Below are 18,342 nucleotides of genomic sequence, written 5' to 3'. Positions count from 1 at the left end.
TTACCTCTGGTTGTCTCGGTCACGAGCAATCTCTCTAAAAACACATAATCCTCTCACTAACTCGCGCGCAGCGGTATTGGCGGTATCGCTGGTATAGCCAAGCCTCGCCGTCTCCCCGCGACCTCGTTTCCCTCGCCTTCTCCCCACTGCCTCCTCTCTCGCACCACGGCCGCTGCGCCATCTCTCATGCTCAGCGCAAAACGGCTACGACGGTCGCTCATGCAATCCAACAAGTGCTGCCCACGTTACGTGTATGCATCATCTGCGCGCTTTCTCTAACAAGCTATGAATCGGAATGCATGCCTAGCTGAACAACTCTATTCTCCACCGTCGACGACGTTTCTTGCCAAAGTGTAGTCTGGTCGTATTTCGCCGTCACCCTCCCAAGGCTTCTCGAACAACTGCTGCAACCGCGCTCTCTCTTGCTGTCTGAAAAGAATGTTGCCACTAGCTTGCCTGCACTTGGACCATTGTTTTGTTGCCTGTAGACTAATCTGGCGGATCCGCTACAACCAAGGTGCGGTGCGCAACCAGCCGCAATGCTTCGATACTCTGTCTCAGAGGAAGCGCCAAGATGGAGCTCCTTCACTTCGTTTTCGGACTTGTGATGGCAGTCCCAAGGAGTTCGACCCTTAAACCACTTGTACTTGGCTACAGAAGATTACCAACCTATCGTTGTCATTTATCGTCTTCTTCATACGTGAACCCGAGGACGGCGTCCGAAGCGCGTCGGACAATATTTACCACAATGATTTTAGCCCGAGTCTCGGGTTAAAATCATCATTGTGAGCTTCCACCAGCTCACCTGCACACTGTCCGTAATTTCGGACAATATTTAGTTGTTTTTTTACGATAGCTCGTCACGCTACAAAGGGGCTCCAGGATTTTCTATACCTTCCGTCTCTCAAAATTGAGTACCCCTAAACTAAACCAAAAGTCTGGCTTTGGCCAAATGTATGAATTGAGCTGAAAAGGCATAGATAAAAGTATAGTTCTTTTTATTCTGCCACCGTGTCACTCTTACACACTGACCAGTAGAAAGGGGTTTTCACCGTCCTTAAAACCCGTCTAAAGGGGTTTTCACCGTCCTTTTATTTACAGAAGTCAATAAAATAAGTGACCAGACTCTACTAAACACCTGCTTGTCCAAGATGTTGCACTGGTGCGACTCGTGGCAGATGTCATTGAATGTCAAGAAGTGTGTTCGAATGCATATAACTCGTAAATTAAGCCATCTCTTTTTTATTATTCCATTAATAGTACTTTACTAGCCGAAGTTACTTCTAAATACTTGGGTGTCATTATATCGAATGACCTACGCTGGAACACTCATATTATGTCTAGTGCGCGCAAAGCACTATCCAAGTTATGGTACTTAAGACAAAATTTAAAGCATGCCTCTTCTGATAACAAATTGACAGCCTATAAAATTTTTATATTACCCATCCTAGAATATGCTTCGGTGGTTTGGGGTCCGTTTACAAATACCAACATAAATGTCCTTGAAAATGTTCAAAGAAAAAGTTTACGCTTCATTCATAATAAATTCCAGTGAAGATATCCCGTCTCTGAACTGTACGCCCTTTCTGGGGTGAACTTACTAAAGCATAGGCGCATGTTTACGCGAATAAAGTTTCTATTTAATCTATTAAACAACCGGTTCAAAATCAACATCTCTAAATATATTTCACCCCCACCTCAAAATTATCCCACGCGAAGTTATCATTGCAAAACGCTCAAAGAATTCAACTGTCGGATTAATGCATTTAAGTATTCTTTTTTTCCAAGGACTGTTCACGACTGGAACTTCCTGCCAAGCGATATAATAACAGCATCACCAGAGTCGTCCTTCTTTCATAATCCATTTTGAAAAACAGCGCGAATAACACACGGACAAGAAGGAGAGAACACACAGGACGAGGCGCTGTCAAAACACGGACACTCCTTCTTGTCCGTGTGTTATTTGCGCTGTTTTTCAAAATGAATTCATACCAACTCGCCCAACTTTCCATTCTAGTAAGCTTCTTTAATAAACTCCGCGATTTTTGTGATTCTTGTATATCTGATGCTCCTTTATTAATTTTTTGCAATGAAGATAGTCTTTGTATAACACTGTTTTTTTTTTCTTTTTTTTTTTTCACATGTTTAATCCTTCGTGTGTTTTTGGATCAGCTAGAATGAATATCCTTGTGCTTGTTACGTGCTGTTTTTTATTCTTGTTTTTGTGTACCATATGTTGTAAACCACTCCTACCACGTCTCCTGAAATAGGAGACAGTAGTATCAATAAATAGATAAATAAAAATCGCTTTGCTTTCACATAAATTGTTGATTCCATGCCGAAATGTAATAAATCTAAAGTGCTTCGCCTGCCGAACGATGAAAGCGGCCTGCTTTTGTCCGCCATTGCGCCCCCTCTATAGTCCGCCAGAGTACTTGGTGGCTGCTCGCCATCCCAAAAGTGAATGTGTGCCCTTGGTTCTCGTTGCAGAACCCTGGCAGCGCAGTTCGGTTCTGGATCACACTGCCGGTCGACTTTTCCAGGCTCCCTCCAGTCTTCACAAAGGTTTCTTATGTTGCGTTTGCGATCGCTCCACAGACTTTACTCAGTTAAGCATAGATAGACTGCAAAGGGCTTGTACCTCAATTTTTCTGCACTTGCTTTTCTCGTCTGCTTCTAGAGCATCTACTGTGCAATCTATTTACAAGAGCCCAACTTATCAGAACCAACCGTTAAAAATAAAACGCCCTGTATATAAGATAATACTTGGCTAGCGTCGGTGGCAGTCCACTTATAATGAGCTATTAATATGCCAAACATTTGTTAAAATGGATGTTTGTTGTAGTAGTGGGTTACTATATACATATTACTTTTTTTCGGCATAAAGCTCGTCATTTGTGGCAAACGAGGGTATATTAGTTTCAAGAACCGGGTATTTGTGAGTAAATAGAGCCGTGTCTTTATCACTGCCAAAAAGAACTGTTACGGTACTTGTTGAATGCTTAGTCTCCGGCCAAATGTTACGCTGGCGGTTGGGAACAAATGGCGGATTCTCGGAACTTATTGTTATCTGATTCAAAAGTTACAGAGTGTTGAGCGATGCATAGATCACTTTTACGATGAGAAATCCTCAGTTTTTTTTTGCTCCCAAACACCCGGTACATCTAGCATAATAGTTTGTTTGTACATACACTTTGACTTTCTTCTATGGTCCCTGTCATTAGGGTGCACGAAACATTCCTTTTTCTCTCTGTTATGGCTTTGCATATTTCGGCCAGTAGATTTAGGCCGGAGGGCAAAAAGGCAACGGCTTTTGTAACTGCCTACTTTCAAAGCGCGTTAGCTGTATGTGCACCTTTCCCCTTCAAACTCCTATTATAAGCCTTCTCCTTTTCTGTGGTGAGTGCCACTGTATTTTTGAACAGTTGTCACTCTTTGCTGGAAGATACTAACATGGTTATGTCTGTGTTGAATAGGTTTCAGTAGTTATAAATTTTTTTAAGCTCCTGCCTGCCCTAGAGTGTGGATGTGCACATTCCCCGGGGTTTTTGGTGTGACACGTAACACACACTTCAGTATAACATGCCACCTTGCATTCTCAAAGCAAATAGTTATACTAGTAATAGAAGGTAACTCTACAAAACCTTATTAAGCTGGATAAGAATGTGCAGAGACCCTCAATCAATTCCCCAATATTCGTGCGTTCAGCTCCGACTGCTTGTTTTTGTGGTGCGATGCATAAGAAGCAGCATCAACTCAAACATTGCTCTGAATTGAGTTAACTGAGTGGAGTAGACTATTGGGCTAGTTGGTTTTGGAACTTGGAACAGATTTTAGCACTCAAAACACAAAGACGAGAACACATTCTCGTCTTTGTGTCCTTGTGTTTTGAGCACTAAAATGTATTCCACGTTAATTGAGTGATTGAAAAAAAATCTTTCACATCTCCTTTTCATGTACAACTAAACACCATCACTTCTTCGCATCTTACTTCAAAAGGGCTAATTTTACTTCTTAGGCTAGTGTCCCAAATGAACATCTGCCACCAGACTAGTAGTTTTGACAATGACCTTTCAATTCTGAGGAAAGAAAAACAAAACTGCCGCTCGCTTTTTTGTGTTAATGGTGTTGTGCTGTGTATGTATTATATGCTGCTGTTTCTGGTACTTTGTCTCAAGAGCTGTTTTTGTGGCCCCAGGAAAACTTGTCGGAAGACACGGCCATCCTCCAAGTGACGTTCCAGACCCCCGAGGGAAGCCGTATCTTGCCTCAGCTTTTCCTTTCACCACGTGTTGAAGAGTACGTCTTCTCTTTCCCAGTTATTCACCGTGCTGTGTTTACCAGTGCGACACGCAAAAAAATTCATGGTATGTCGGAGAAATTTATTTATTTGTCTATACTCTCAGCATTCTATAGACCAGGGGTGGCCAAGCTGCGGCTCTTCACAAAGTGCGGCTCGCAGTTCCCCCCCCACCCCCCCCACCCCCCCACCCCTACCCACCCTCCCGGTCACACGAGAACTTCCCCTAAAAGAGAAATGGAATGTGTCTTAAATCGAAAGACAGGTTGCGGTTTGGTAGTCTTGTGCTATTGCTACCTTACGTACAGTTGGATTTTAACTCAGATAGATTAAAAGTAGTTCGAGTTTCGTTTATGGCTCCAGACAAAAGTTTGCCCCCCGCGCGCTCTTGGAAGTTTCATGGTTTTGTTTGTGGCTCTTAGGCCAGGTCAGCCTGGCCACCCCCGCTATAGACGTTTGCAAGTACGGCCTCTGGGCGCCGCCATCTTGCTGCCTGTGTGGGTAGCTCGTCTGATAGTCAAGCATTGCTGAGGCGTACCCACGGTTTCCAGACCGGCGCCCAAGCAAATCGTTTTTCATCCACGGTGGCCAGACTAGCTCTCGAAGCACGGCTGCTTGCAGACGTCTATATAAACACCAAGACAGGAAAGACATAAAACAAAAAAGACTAAACAAATTGTAGCAATGCAATGCAGGCAACTACTGTAAACTTTTGTTATAACAAAGCGAATGGGATACACAAAAAAAAGAATTATATAGGGTTCTCGCACAAGACCATGATGCAACGCTACTTCTGGTTTCGGAAATCTCGCCGGAGCCTGCCGGAATCCATGTTGGAGGCGTTCGTCGATGTTATGCTATGTTATGTGTGCTTTGGGCCATGTTCGCGCCATAGTTTGTCCGCTCACTCAAGGATTAAAATGGTCAGTTGCACCGACAGTAATTGTTCCAGCCGTAAAAGTCGGCAACAAAATGGAGCTACGGCCAGCAGTATTGTTTCTTTTAGAACTCCAGCAATCATTAGGAACCAGGACAAGGCGGCGCTGGGGCAATCAGCTCGTCGGCATCACGAATGGCTCCGAGGGATACGCCAGCACAATCTTGACAGAAAAGCTTTGTACTAACTAAGGGTTTGTGGACTGTACTTCCTGTCAGGTGAAGAACCTCTTTGTGATTGGCTGGGACAAGTAAAGCGGATGAAATTACTTGCGCGACAGTTTCTGTCTTCGTCTGTGAAGCCAGTCAAAAAGTTGAAGGACTGGCTATAGTGCCGACAAGCTGCGCACAATATCCCCCAGTGATTTCACGTATACGTAAAATTGTCAGGGATTGCCAAGAAAAATGAGAAGAAACTGTATAATTGTCAGACAAAATCAGGGGAACCTGGGGAAATGTCAGAAAAATTAGGAGAACGGGGAGATCGCCTGGGAAAATCAAAGAACCCGGAAACTTCTCAAGCAAAATTAGGAGGACCTGCGAAATTGTCAGGGAAAATTGGGTGAACCTGGAGAATGTAGGAAATTCAGAGAACCTGGGGAATTGTCAAAGAAGGTTGGAAGAATGTCAGGAATTGTCAGGGAAACTTGGGAAATTGTCAGCAAAAATTAGGAGAGCCTGAGGAATTATTGGTTAGCGGTGCACCTAAAGCATGTATTTATTTATTTATTTATTTATTTATTCAACGTGAAGGAACTTCAAGAAACGAGTTTTAGAAAATATGTAGAAATCAGATTGTCTTAGTGAACAAAGGAAGAATTATTACGAAATTTAGACAGGCTTGAAAAATTTGGACTTTTATTGTCAAACCTGGAGAGTTCGGCAACTGCCGGGGAATTTTGGTGAATCTAAAAAGTGCTGCCCTGTTGTTACCTTTTTCTGCCAAAAAAAAAAAATTGGCTTGCTGTGTATGTTTATGCAGCCTTGGTGGAGATACGTCTCAACAGCTAATCGGTCTCTTAGCTGTAGGTGAGAAATTTAGCCAATGCAGTACAACCACTAACTTGGGGTTTTTAACGTGCATCACGCGGTAGTGATTACACGAACGCGCGCCAGTATGAAACTCATCCAGATCGAAACGGGCGGGGGGGTGGGGATCGAACCCAGGAGGTTCCCAGCGCAAGCTTTCTCTCCATGCTCCGAGCTGAGACGCATTAGCCCACTCGGCCTTTCCTCCTCTTTCTGCCAGGGTGATGCCCTTTCATTTAAATAAAGCCTCCTAGTGTTTTAAGGGCGAAGCTCCTTAGGGTCTAGCCTTGTCCGTCCGGCCTCATATCGATTGCCATCCCATCTGTCTTCTTAAAAAAAGAAAAAATGTTTGCTCAGTCGACAGGATTCGAACTTGTGCGGGGAGACCCTAATGGATTTCTAGTCTATTGCCTTAACCACTCAGCCACAACTGCGGGACGGGTAGGGGGCTCTGGGATGTGGTAGTAACTCAAGAGCTGGGGATGTCATGGATGAAACATTGCATGTAGCCACTCAACGTCTATACAGGAGAAGGCGCTGTGGTCAAATGCGTATGTAATCGCGTTAAACTTTGCATGCATTGGCTCAACGTTTATAGACGAGAGGGCACTGCGGTCAAATGCTCAACTGCCTATATAACCATGATCCATACCACACATTCTCTTTCTGACATGGACCGTTGACTTAAGCGGTGGAGATGTGTTCCCACGGCTTCTAGCAGATCCAAGCTGATCAGCTAGAAGAACTATTGGCTCTGCATTTCACCGACCATAAAGCAGTAATAATGAAGTCGAAACGTAACCCAGAACACAGCACTACCTATGGGCAATAAAAAAAATCAGCACCACCTATGAACAAAATCAGTATCATCAGCACCACCAGAGCTTCGCCCCAATCAACATCATTCACCACATAAATATGCGGTCAATTTTTTTTTTTTTTTGTTTCTTTTTTTAATCTTAAACCGACAGACACGAGTCCGTAGGTGCATGATACAGATACCAAAATGGCGAACGTAAACAAACGGTCACGATGGTGATGGGGCTAGCCACCCTATACCGAGCATTGAGCTTCTCTTGAGTTAAATACAGAGTTTGGAGTTTGCAAATATCGAATAAACGAACGCACCTTGACGTGAGGTTGACTTCCTGCTTTTCCTTTTCTTCTTCCGGCGCACGCACAATCGGCAGATTACGCGACCCGGGAGGGCGTTTTTACTTTTGTAGTTGTGTTTCCTTCCCTGCCGCGCCATCGTGGAAATGACCTTGAGCGTCTCCCAGAGTGCTGTGCCCAGAATGTAACTTTTTAAATTTTTTTTTTCTTTTCACTTATTTTTTTTTTTTTCGAAAACAAATTTTGTGTTCGTTATAACGGTATGATGCTTTGAAGAACGGTCTTTTTATCTGGACCAATCTTAGCTGGTTGTTATAACCGAAAGGTCGTTATATGTGGGATCGTTATAAGTGGGTTTGGCTGTAATGCCATAGTCACCCTCCTCACCCTACAACCCTACACACTTTCCTCCCCTCGTCTCAAGGCACACCACCAATGTTTGCCATTTTCGTGCAAAATATGTTTTCAAACACTGCCTACCCTTGGCAGGGCCACATAATACTTGGAAAGAAAAGTACCTCTCTTCAAGCTAAACAAAGAAAAGCAAAACAAGCGGCGTCTCTGTCGTTACGGAGCCGCAGTGCGCCATTGAGTCTGGCAGCCCCTACTTCGGCTCAGCTTTGAACGGCACATACCAAAACCAGACCGAATGACAGCAAGCAGCACCGTGAGGTGAACCCGCAGGATCTTTCTGAGTGGGTGATAACAGTTATATTTATGAGTCTGTGATATTTCATACCGTAGAAGTTGGTGACATCGGTGATATTTCTGAGTCCGTCATATTTCGTGATGTTTTTAAGTCTGTGATATTTCCTTATATTTGTGTATCGGTAATATCGGTGATGTTTAGTGAGTTGGTAATATCTGATATTTGTGAATCTGTGATATTTCGTGATATTTTTTAGTTGGTGATATCGGTGATATTTGAAAGTCTGATTTTGGTGATATTTGAAAGTCTGATTTCAATGATATCTATGATATTGTTCATGATGAAAGTCTGAGGTAATATGAGTTAAAGGGGTCATGAAACGCTTTTCCAACTTTTTCCTGTTTAACTTTCCTCCTCAACTCATAAATCGCGCATTCTACCAAACAGTTCAAGAAGACGGAAAGGGGGAGTCCCCTCTTGCTCGGACTCTCGTTTGTGTAATCCGGACGCATCCATTCTTCTCCTAGAAGATTAGCCCGTCGCTCAAAATTCAGACAAAAGTTGCTTTCCCCAACCCGTTCACCCCGAAGCTGACAGTGCTGTGGAAGCTACGTGCTCGTTGAGCCAGCCAGACTTGCCACGCGATCATGCTCCTTCACGCATACCCACGCGCAGAAAATGAGGTCAGGCGATGAAAGGGAGGCGGCTGGTTGGTCTGGCAAGCGCGTAGCTTCCACCACAATGTCAGCTTAGGGGTGAAGGGAATAAGTGAGGTCCGGTTTCGTGTGACGTGCGTTTGGACCCGGTGACGCGCTTTTGGGACCGCGGATGTATCACAGTGAAAAGGCAGAGAGCTTGCGAAGGGGAGGAAACATGAAATAGTCCGCTGTGTTTTCAAATTTTCGCACTGAAAGTCAGGCTTTTGACTTTCTATCTTTTTTCTTTTGGCCCACTGAACCGATGTGCTATTATTAAAATCCCAATCTAAAATGATTTATCCCAACCCAAACTTTGTTTCATGGGCCTTTTAAGGTGGCGATGCAGGCGAGTTGGTTCACGACGTAAGAAATTAGGAACATAATATGAGTGGCAGGAATTTTTGAATCTAGACGAACTTTGTGATATGACTGATGGTGATTTTTGATTTTGGAAAAATTTGTGATACGAGTGTGAATGAATTCTGGAAAATCTTTGTGAACGTGATATGATATTGAGTGACTCCAATCCAAAATGCCATCCTTTTTTATCGATAACAGGAGGTTGAGAGGTTTGCTGCATGCCCTGTGGCAATTACTGCACATTTATTCTGAAATGAAAGCGATTTATGCTGCAATTTAAGTCAAAGCTGAAGTTTTGGAATAAATCATGGGTTCTAGATTTTGCGACGTGGTGGGATCTCAATATAGATTCCAATGTGTTTACATTTTACCAAAATTGTTCGCAGGACCTATTTTTCGCAAATTGTAGGCGATTTGCGAAATTAGGTCCTTGTGAAAATTAAGTCGTTTACAGTATGCTAAATCCTGCCCAATTTCAGTTCGATGTCAGAGTACAGGACACAAAAAAACGAGAAGGCCGAGGGAATTCTAACAAGCTGCAAGCATTTGGGCAGTGTACAGCAAATTTGGCTGAGGCATAAATGAATAAAATCCAGCAACTCCCAGCCCATGTCTTTGAAGGTCATCCAGGTGATATCCCACACTACCTGGTGAAAGTCAGGGGGAGAAAATTGGCTTAGAAGGGTGGGAGGAATCATGTGTTTGTCTTTCTAGGCTTAGTCTAGGTGGTGCAAGCTTTTGCCCGTTACAAAGGGTATAGCCATTAACATCCATACATCCAGGTACATGTAGAAGCTGGACTGCTCCTAAACGGTCATGAATCTTACTTATGAATAAAGAATGGTACAAAGATGAATGTATCAGTGGAAGTCAAAGTTTATCTCGGTCCACAAGCAACGACAGTATTGCAATTTGACATGCTGCTGTTGTCCTCTTGAATGACTGCAATGCCTCTTTCAGGGGCCTGGGCGGCACCATGTCCTTAAAGATCCCTGCCTTCAGCAAAGATGGCTGCCTCATGGACTATGTGCCGCTCGTCAAGCAGCTGCTTGAGAACAAGGTGAGAAATGCCACACTGAGCCGGTACAGGGTAAGGCAGTAAGATTTAGTATTTTCAAAGACTACTCCCTTCACACGAGTGGCATTCGACTCTAAATAGGTGCCAAGTGACCTCTACCTTCTATAAGGCGACCAATCTTGCTGCTAACTTTACTTCCTATAGTTGGTGACAGGTCAAGAGCCTTGGGCGAGGGAGAGGAAGGCTGGGGAGAAAGTGGAATGCTGGAGAGAAGGGGATGTTTCCTCTTCTCCAGCATTTCATCAGCTTCCTCCTCTCCAGCCTTCCCTTCCCTTGCACCCCCTAGGTTCTTAACCTATCACCTACTATAGTAGAGTAATGAACCCTCGAAACTCAACCTCCTAAAAGCAGCCCATTGAATTCTTTCGAGACTGCCGTAAGATTCCGTAACGGCGCCCTCAGCTTAGAGATCGGCCATCCCTTTTTTCTGGCTAAATATCCCTATCATAAAAATTACGAATCGTCTCCCACTCCCCACTCATCAACCGCGTAATCTGCGGTGTTGGTACGTGTGACAAGCGAGTTTGCAGTGGGTTCTTGCATCTTTGTTCGCGATCTGCGCGTGCATTGGTTCCCGTGACATGCGAGTTCGTAGTGAGTTCCTGCATTTTTTGTCAGCGATCCGCGAAGTTTGTTGCCGTTTGGGTTTTTTGCACCGTGAAACACAAATCTATTGCATTTGCAGTCGGCGGTATCTTTTTCTGTGACACAGGAGTTTGTAGCAAACTCCTGCTTGCTTATTGCGTTGCAAAACGCGAATTTTCAGTGTCCGCGATCTGCGGTATCTGTTCCCGTGCCACGTGGTTTGCAGCGGGTGCGTCTGTGTTTATCATTAATTTTTTATAAAGTTTTGCCATCTCGTCCCCAAAGATAGCCTACCTCATGTTTTTCACCATTTATTTCTCAATTTTGGGTGTGTGCCCGTACGGGATTTTACCACAAGCACAAACTCAAAGGTTTTCGCAGTCGTGTCATACACTTAATTTTTTTGCAGACTCCCCTGTTAAAGTTGGCAACTGACAGCTGGAACAAGCTGCCAGCAGACTTTAGTACATACTTTTAGAAAGTATCGTAGCTTTCACAAGTGCCTGCGTAATATGTGCTGCTATCACAGAAGCAAGGTGTGCAACTGCATACTTCTGCGTGGAATTATTTTGTAATTTTAACTAGTATACGTGATACGGTGTAAACTGTGCAAAAAACGCGGGAGGAAAAAAAACTAGCAACACGGGACAAGCGCTTGTCCCGCATTGCTTACTTCTTCCCCTCCATCAGTGTTTTTTGTGCCATTTAAACCATATATCAAGTATGAGGACTAGCCCAGTTCTCGACCGTATTGTGATTTTAACTTCCATACTTTCAGGTAGAGCAAGTGTCAACATCCTTTGCAAAGCGGAAGGAGTATATTTCGGCGTTCCTGAGCCTCTTCGGAAGGTACTTGTCTCGCATCAATCCTCATTGATAGCATTCCCTCAAGTTGCGAGAAGTTTTTTTTTTGCCTGTTTTCGGGCTGCAGGGCTCACAGAGTTCGTTTGACCTTTTCTTTTCAGGAGCTTGATAGAGTTTGACTCTGAGGGCTTTGGGAGCATCTCATTCCTTTTTGAGCATGACGACTTCTTCTTCATCCTCAACAGTGAGTCAAACCTTGCTTAGAAAGCGGACTTACAGTGACTTCTTAATTGCAGACTACCAGAAATGAGACCTCGTTTGTTGTTTGCATACAACTGTTTATGTTAACATAGAAGGTATCGCATACTGTCATTAGCACGAGCTGTGGTCAAAGAAACTTATTGTCTGCTATGAACGATTGTTTTGGCGGTGTGAAATGGAATGTGCAAATGCTCGGCTGTCAGCACATGGTTAACTGCCCCTCGGTATGTCTTCCCTACAGTGCGTGGGTTGAGCATAAATGCTGAACCCACGCACGAAAAAAATTTAAATGGGGAAACTTCTGAAACACAAATTTTCAGCGGTGGGTCTAAATGTGTCGCCCCTTGATTTCTGATCAGATACTTTTCTTTAGAATCCTTCATGTGGCTTCTAGGTGCAACAGAACGGATAATAACCAAACTGAGATCTCCAGGAACATGCAATATAAATATTTTGGAAAAATAAATAAAATTTATTTGATTCATAAGTATAAAATGAAATGTTAGAACCAGGCAGTTTTAGTCCTAGAAGATATACCTGCTGTCTTTTTTCTCAATGTCTAATTATAATCTTCTAATTGTTGCCATACTGCTGTTGTGTTCTACATTCTCTCACTTCCATTCTTTACAAAAAGCTGTGAAAAAGTTTTAGGACTTCACCACAGTATTTGTGCAAATTAGTCTCCGTCACTTATAAAATGCAGAAGAGAAAATACTAGTTTGTGTTTAAAAAATGAAGACTCGAATGATTGGTACTTGCCAACTTGAATGAAGCAGAATTCAGTTTTCAGTAACTTGAGAATCACTAGGGCCTATTTTTCTCACTGTACAAATCTATGTTCTAGAGGTGCTAATAAGACAAATATTTTAAAAGTAGATTGGCGAATCTTGGGGATTTAGCCCGCCAATTATTGCGTCACACTTGCACTCCTGCATCAGCCACTGTCGACATTATCCCTAGGGAATTGTATGTGTTCGAAGTGCCCTTTTGGATTTGTTACCTTATCTTGAATTTGGAGAAGCAGCGTTATACAGGGTGCTTTATTTCAAGCTTTTAGAATTGGTGTAATAAAAACCGTGAAAGGTACATTAAAGTGGTCTGTGCAGACAAGTTGTACAGCCAGGCGGACACACTAATATAGGGGAATAATTGTCTCAATAAGTCTATTAATTAACTAATTTTTTTTAATTAGTTATATAGTTATAGGTAGGGTTTCGTGTTTTCCGTATATACCGATAAACACCGAAAATTAACCACCGAAGCGGTTTTCTCTGAATCGGTAAATACCGAAAACCCCCAAATTTAGACTGTCCTCAAAGTAAAAAAAAACGCCAGCATCATGCAAAAAAATATTTTACCCTCTTTTTTTTTTTTTTTTTTTCGTTGACCCGGGACAGCTGTACTGAACTGTCCCTAGGGCTGTTCCTTTGTAGCGAAACCCCATTCCTTGCCCCGTTCCCTTCTCTTATCTTCACCAGCATTACTGGAGAAAATATAATTTATAACTTATAAATTATAATATTTTTTCTAGTAATTATACAGTCGCTTTGCAACACCAGCACAATAAACGCCGATTTCTCTCCGGCATTGAAATTAGACACCGAAAACACCGATTCAAAGAGAAAAATATAAACACCGATAAATAACCCCCGAATTTGAAGAAAAATAAATACCAAAAACACGAAACCCTAGTTACAGGAGGTCAAAACATAATTCCAATCAGCAACTTGCTGAGTGTCATCGAAAAAGTACCGAAAGTGTAAATTTCTTAGAAAGGTTTTGGGTGCTTGAAAAGCGTGGGGATGCGCTAAAGTTACCCCTTGTACGACAGGCGCGAGGATAGTTATGCAAAAACCTGCCTGTGCAGCTTTTCTGGCACTTGTCACCCACGTTTTGGCACCGTCAGCATTGCACCCATTACACGAGTGGCAACTCGTCTGCACCATTGTTTTCAGTAATGAAAAAATTAACTAATTTTAGCTATATTATTCTACTTATTGCGATGATTAGCCCCCTATATGATGTCCCCCTCACCATATAAAGCACCAGCACAGACCGCATAGTGCAGCTTTCGCCGCTTTTTTTTAAAACAAATCTGTCTAAAACAAAACACCTCGCATATGTTGGCACTACTACGTGCGATGGTGCGAGAGACCTGGCCCTTCCACCCCTTGCCGCAGTCTCGATCCCGAGATCGTTCCCGCACGACAAGCCTTCGCTGACGTTCCAGTCCGCGTACCATGCGAGTGGGGGCTGGCCCTACACCATCACGTGCACCGACTACCCGTACAGTCCGCGCTGGGACCCCGGTGAAATGGCCGATCGTGCTAGGTGAGGAGCGCCTTCTTTGTTGGCAGTGTCCGGCGGTAACGCTTGTTTGCGTCGCTGGCTGGCGACGCTTGGGCGCGAGAAAAGTTACCAATAGGATGCATTTGATGTGCCTGCAAGCGGAGATTTTCGGACGTTTGTCTCGCTCGATTACGCTGCAAGGAGAAAGGTAGAACTATTGTGCTCGCAGTCGTGCGTCGGTAAATTGTCCGACCGTGCACAAGTTGAGGCTGGTGCTCGTGGTCTCGCTCGAAAATTCAGCAAGTGCAGACGCTTACCGGTGGCAATGCCTGGTTGGATAATTGAGACAACTTCAGTTGTGGCAAAATATCTACGACGCGTCTCTATGGCTCGTTACGGACGTCTGCCTGATTTACGGCAAGAGCTTTTATAAAAACTCCGTGGTGTCATCAAATCGCCTGACAAGATCTAACCGGTGTAGTTCGCCTCTCAGCCGAGATATGGCCGGGCAGTGCCATGGGACCGGCACCCGCCCCGGGCTGGAGAAAAACATTGTTATTATAGCCATAGTTACTGCGATAGCTGAATGGTACCTGTTTCCTTGCCTACATGCTTCGGTGACCACATTCTTTGCAATCGAGTAAAGAGAGTGGATATGCATAGAAGTGGGTGTTGCAAGACGCAATAACCCCTACAGAAGATTCGGATGCTCGGTTGAGGTCACGACGACGGGTATCATAGAAAAGGTTCACGGTGTTGTCATTGAACACCTCTGGACGAGATTGCCGAGACTAGAGCTGCTCAGTAAGCTACGCATTAGAGTAGCGACACTCACCTTAAGGAAAGTTGAATTTTTTTATTGTAATAATCGTTCATTTCATCCACTCTAGTGGCCCTAGCAGACGGTAGGCATCTCAACTGAACAGCACAATAAATGTGTTGCGCAAATGGTGCCGAAACTGATGACTAGACCGCGCGTGCGAAAGGACATTTCAGTGCAGGATTTGAGTAATGTTTTATTGCAGTCCGCCCAACTTTTTGCGTCGATTCGTGACCATAGATGAAAGTTGGATTTATCACCACATACCCGAGTCAAAGCAGCAGTGACCGGTAAGAGTGCACCGAAGAAGGCGGAGGTAGTTTTATCGGCTGGGAAGGTGATGGTTATTCTGGGATACATGAGGAATAATCCTGATCAGCTACTTGGAAAAGGGTAAAACAATAACGGGAGCCTATTATTCAATATTAATGGACCGTTTGGAAGAGGAGCTAGAAAGAGCAGACTGGCACGCAGAAAGAGCTTTCGCCGAGGCACGCACAGTCTTTGCAAATCGATCGTTGCAATGGCAAAATTGCAAAAATGGGCGTTAGAATTGATTCCCCATCCACCCTATTCTCCGGACTAGGCCCCGTGCAACCTCCTACTTCCAAAACTTTAAAATATGGCTCAGTGGGGAGAAATTTTAATTGATTTGAGGATGTCGTCGCCGCCGCACATTTTACGGCCTTCGAGAGAATCTACTTTTCTGACGGGATAAAGAAAACTGAAAACGCGCTGGACTAAGTGGACTCACTGAGGCTGTAGGTATGTTGAGATATATAAAGTTGATTTGTTCCCAAAATGGCGTTTACCTGGCTTATTTTACCATACAACAAGCCTCATGATCTTGCAGATAAATCTGGAAACATCTCACCAGCTCAATGAACCTTTTCCAAATACCGACGGCACCAGGCGGTGGCTGCACGAACTAAAAATCAAGGAAGTGACCTACCTGCGCTACCATCGATAATGGGAGCTACGTTACCAGTTGCTTCGCTCTCTGAGCAGCGTCGCGTGCCCAATGCAACGAGGTAGGTCTAGCGCGACTTTAAAGAAGGAAATTCGTAGCGTCCACCCAAACGTCGTGTTTTTCTTTCCGTCCACTTTCTTTTTTTGTGTAACACAATTATATATATGCTGCAATTACGTGTTCTACTCGTCGATTTACAGCCTCATTCCGAATTTCCTCGATTTTTTCGTGCCGACTTCCACCGCTTGGCATCGGGCGCTCGCGCGTGCGCAGAACGCTTCTCGGAAAAGGTCCATTTGGCTATGCCACCGCTGCCACGACACAACCTCGCTGCCACCTTGCACATGCAGAGCACTGCCGCCTGCCTTCTGTGCACGAGTTATGGCGTCGTCGAGCGTGCATGGAACAGCTACGGCTGGCTGACAAAATGTGCATTTTGGTGTGCTGGAGTGCATTGTATTTTCTTGTAATGCTTACGAGGAGAATACACTGGAAAACTATCGGCTAGCCCTGAAACTGGGTGAAAGTAGACCACAGGTTTCCAGTATTTGCGAGATCCAATCTATGCACCATCTATGAGAAACGGTCGCTTCTAACGTTGTCTGAATCGTTCAAACAATTGACAAAAATATACTAAAAAGATATGTATGTTTGCAGGGCTACCCAATAGATGGCGCCGGTACATTCTCGTCGTATATAATAACGTGTATTGGGTATCTCAGAAGTCTTTTATAGGGCCACCACTTCTTCGAAATTCCAAAAATTGTTGCCTGCTGCAAACAACACTTGGGCAGAAATGGCTAGTTTTTGGAGCGGACGCACATTGCCCTTGTGATTCACTCATGCTGCATTTCTCTCGCTTCTTTTTGCAGAATCTTCGTGACGGAGTACGTGCCCAACTTTCAGAGCAGCTCTGTCAAGAACCGCTGAAGGTGTACGCTAGTGTTTTTACAAATAAGCACGAGACAGTCTTACCTGTCCCTTCGTGACCTTTTGAAAAGGGGCTCCTCACGCCGGATCGGAGTATCCTGGGATTTGCGGAGACATCACCTTGTCTCTGAAGAATTTCTGTTGTTTAAGATGAATTGGTTATTTTATTATTTTTGAAGTGTAAGACGGAAACTTTTTGCTTCAGAGTTGAAATAAAATATTTAATGCGGATGTACAGCTCAGCTGGTGCGATCCATAGATGCTTCTTCACTGTCCTTTTCCAAACTTGCCATCTTCGCCCGAACTTTCACAAAGGTCTCGTGACAGAAGTCCCTCAACACGGCTGCAACAGAGTCTTCGGTGGCCGAGCGAAAACCGTCGTCATCTGCACGTTGCGTTACAAAAGTAAATGGCAATCTGTTAGAAAAAGAAGTTAATTACTGTATTTGGTCATCTGGTTGCCTCTGTTATTTCACCTTGTAAAAATATTCTTGCAAGTAGTATTTATGGAATGTTTGTTCTTAAACCGACGTGTGAAACGTCACCCAAGCCAACTAGGTCATAAGGAAAACGTTCACTCTACTGCAGGCTCACTATACTTTGAAGTTCTGGCAGGGGATTCCTTAAATTAGTGAGTTATTACAAAATATTAGATAGTAAACTGCCATTCACTTAATAATGTGAGACTTTACTGCACCTTCGTCTTGTTCGATCACAATTTTGCAATGATTGCTTTTTTGTGTTGCGGCCATTTTTTTTTTTTTTTTTTAATGTAGTTTGAGACAGAAACAGCAGCACTTGCTTTTCATTGGCAGGTGTCCTCCAAGTTCGCAAAGGGCCACATTAAATGCAGACTCGTCCTTGGCTCCTGGATTTGTGTGAGGGAAGTGTTAGTGACCTCAAAATACCCCTGTTATGGAAAATGCTTGTCAGCTGTTGGTTTGCTCTGCCCCGGCTGACCATGTCTGCTGAGGCAGAGCAACGAGATCCTATCCCATCTTCATCGCCACTGTTATGATGCTGCAGGAAACATGACGATAGTGACTGGTAAGCAACAATGTTTATTCCTGCGCAGCTTGCACTCTATATACCGTATTTACTCACTTAATGAACGAACCCCCCACTTGGGCATCAATATTTTAACTTTTTTTTTCCTTCGCGTAATGAATTCACCTCTGATTTTCGGCTCCGCGAGCCCCGAACTGCGTCCAACTTAGCTGGCCACCAAGTCAATTTTCTTTTGCCGCCACGCGGTCAGGGAAAGGCATGCCAAGCCAAGCCATTCTCGTAATGGCTGCCAGTGCAGCCATTACATTTCATTTGGCAAAAGGCATGTCAAAAGCTGCCTAAAAAGTTTGAAATTTATAAAGCATGGTTACTGTGGCGCGCCCACGACCTGTCATGGATGCGCCTTAGTCAGTGGAGACGTGCCACAGTACCCTGCTGTGTCATATTGGCACCTAAAATGACATTTTCACAAAGTCTATAAATGCAAAAATTTTGCCCCGCGTAATGAATGC

At 44.0% G+C, this 18,342-nt stretch overlaps 2 protein-coding genes across 3 annotated transcripts in view; one reads left to right on the top strand and one right to left on the bottom strand.

Moving 5' to 3' along the window:
* The window catches only part of LOC8042669 (BRISC and BRCA1-A complex member 2), a 29,605-nt gene extending 12,552 nt beyond the window's left edge, over positions 1-17,053 (top strand). Inside the window, exons 5-11 of one of the 2 annotated variants that reach the window (XM_040218127.2) lie at positions 2,491-2,565; positions 4,199-4,299; positions 10,046-10,145; positions 11,527-11,597; positions 11,714-11,796; positions 13,994-14,144; positions 16,765-17,053. In XM_040218127.2, the coding sequence (XP_040074061.1) occupies positions 2,491-2,565; positions 4,199-4,299; positions 10,046-10,145; positions 11,527-11,597; positions 11,714-11,796; positions 13,994-14,144; positions 16,765-16,822 (639 nt within the window). In that variant the 3' untranslated portion in view covers positions 16,823-17,053. The remainder of the gene's footprint in view (positions 1-2,490; positions 2,566-4,198; positions 4,300-10,045; positions 10,146-11,526; positions 11,598-11,713; positions 11,797-13,993; positions 14,145-16,764) is intronic. The other variant, XM_040503731.2, reaches the window with a different exon arrangement.
* LOC8042675 (GDP-D-glucose phosphorylase 1) overlaps positions 17,023-18,342 on the bottom strand; it is a 27,845-nt gene continuing 26,525 nt past the window's right edge. The window contains exons 9-10 of the mRNA XM_029966740.4: positions 17,625-17,690; positions 17,023-17,207 (exon numbers count right to left, since the gene is read on the bottom strand). Of these exons, the coding sequence (XP_029822600.2) occupies positions 17,062-17,207; positions 17,625-17,690 (212 nt within the window). The 3' untranslated portion in view covers positions 17,023-17,061. The remainder of the gene's footprint in view (positions 17,208-17,624; positions 17,691-18,342) is intronic.

This window comes from Ixodes scapularis, unplaced genomic scaffold (assembly GCF_016920785.2).
Source record: "Ixodes scapularis isolate PalLabHiFi unplaced genomic scaffold, ASM1692078v2 PGA_scaffold10__122_contigs__length_95168666, whole genome shotgun sequence".
Taxonomy (NCBI): domain Eukaryota; kingdom Metazoa; phylum Arthropoda; class Arachnida; order Ixodida; family Ixodidae; genus Ixodes; species Ixodes scapularis.
The sequence above is the reverse complement of the archived record's forward strand: the minus strand, read 5'-3'. Positions and strand labels throughout refer to the sequence as shown.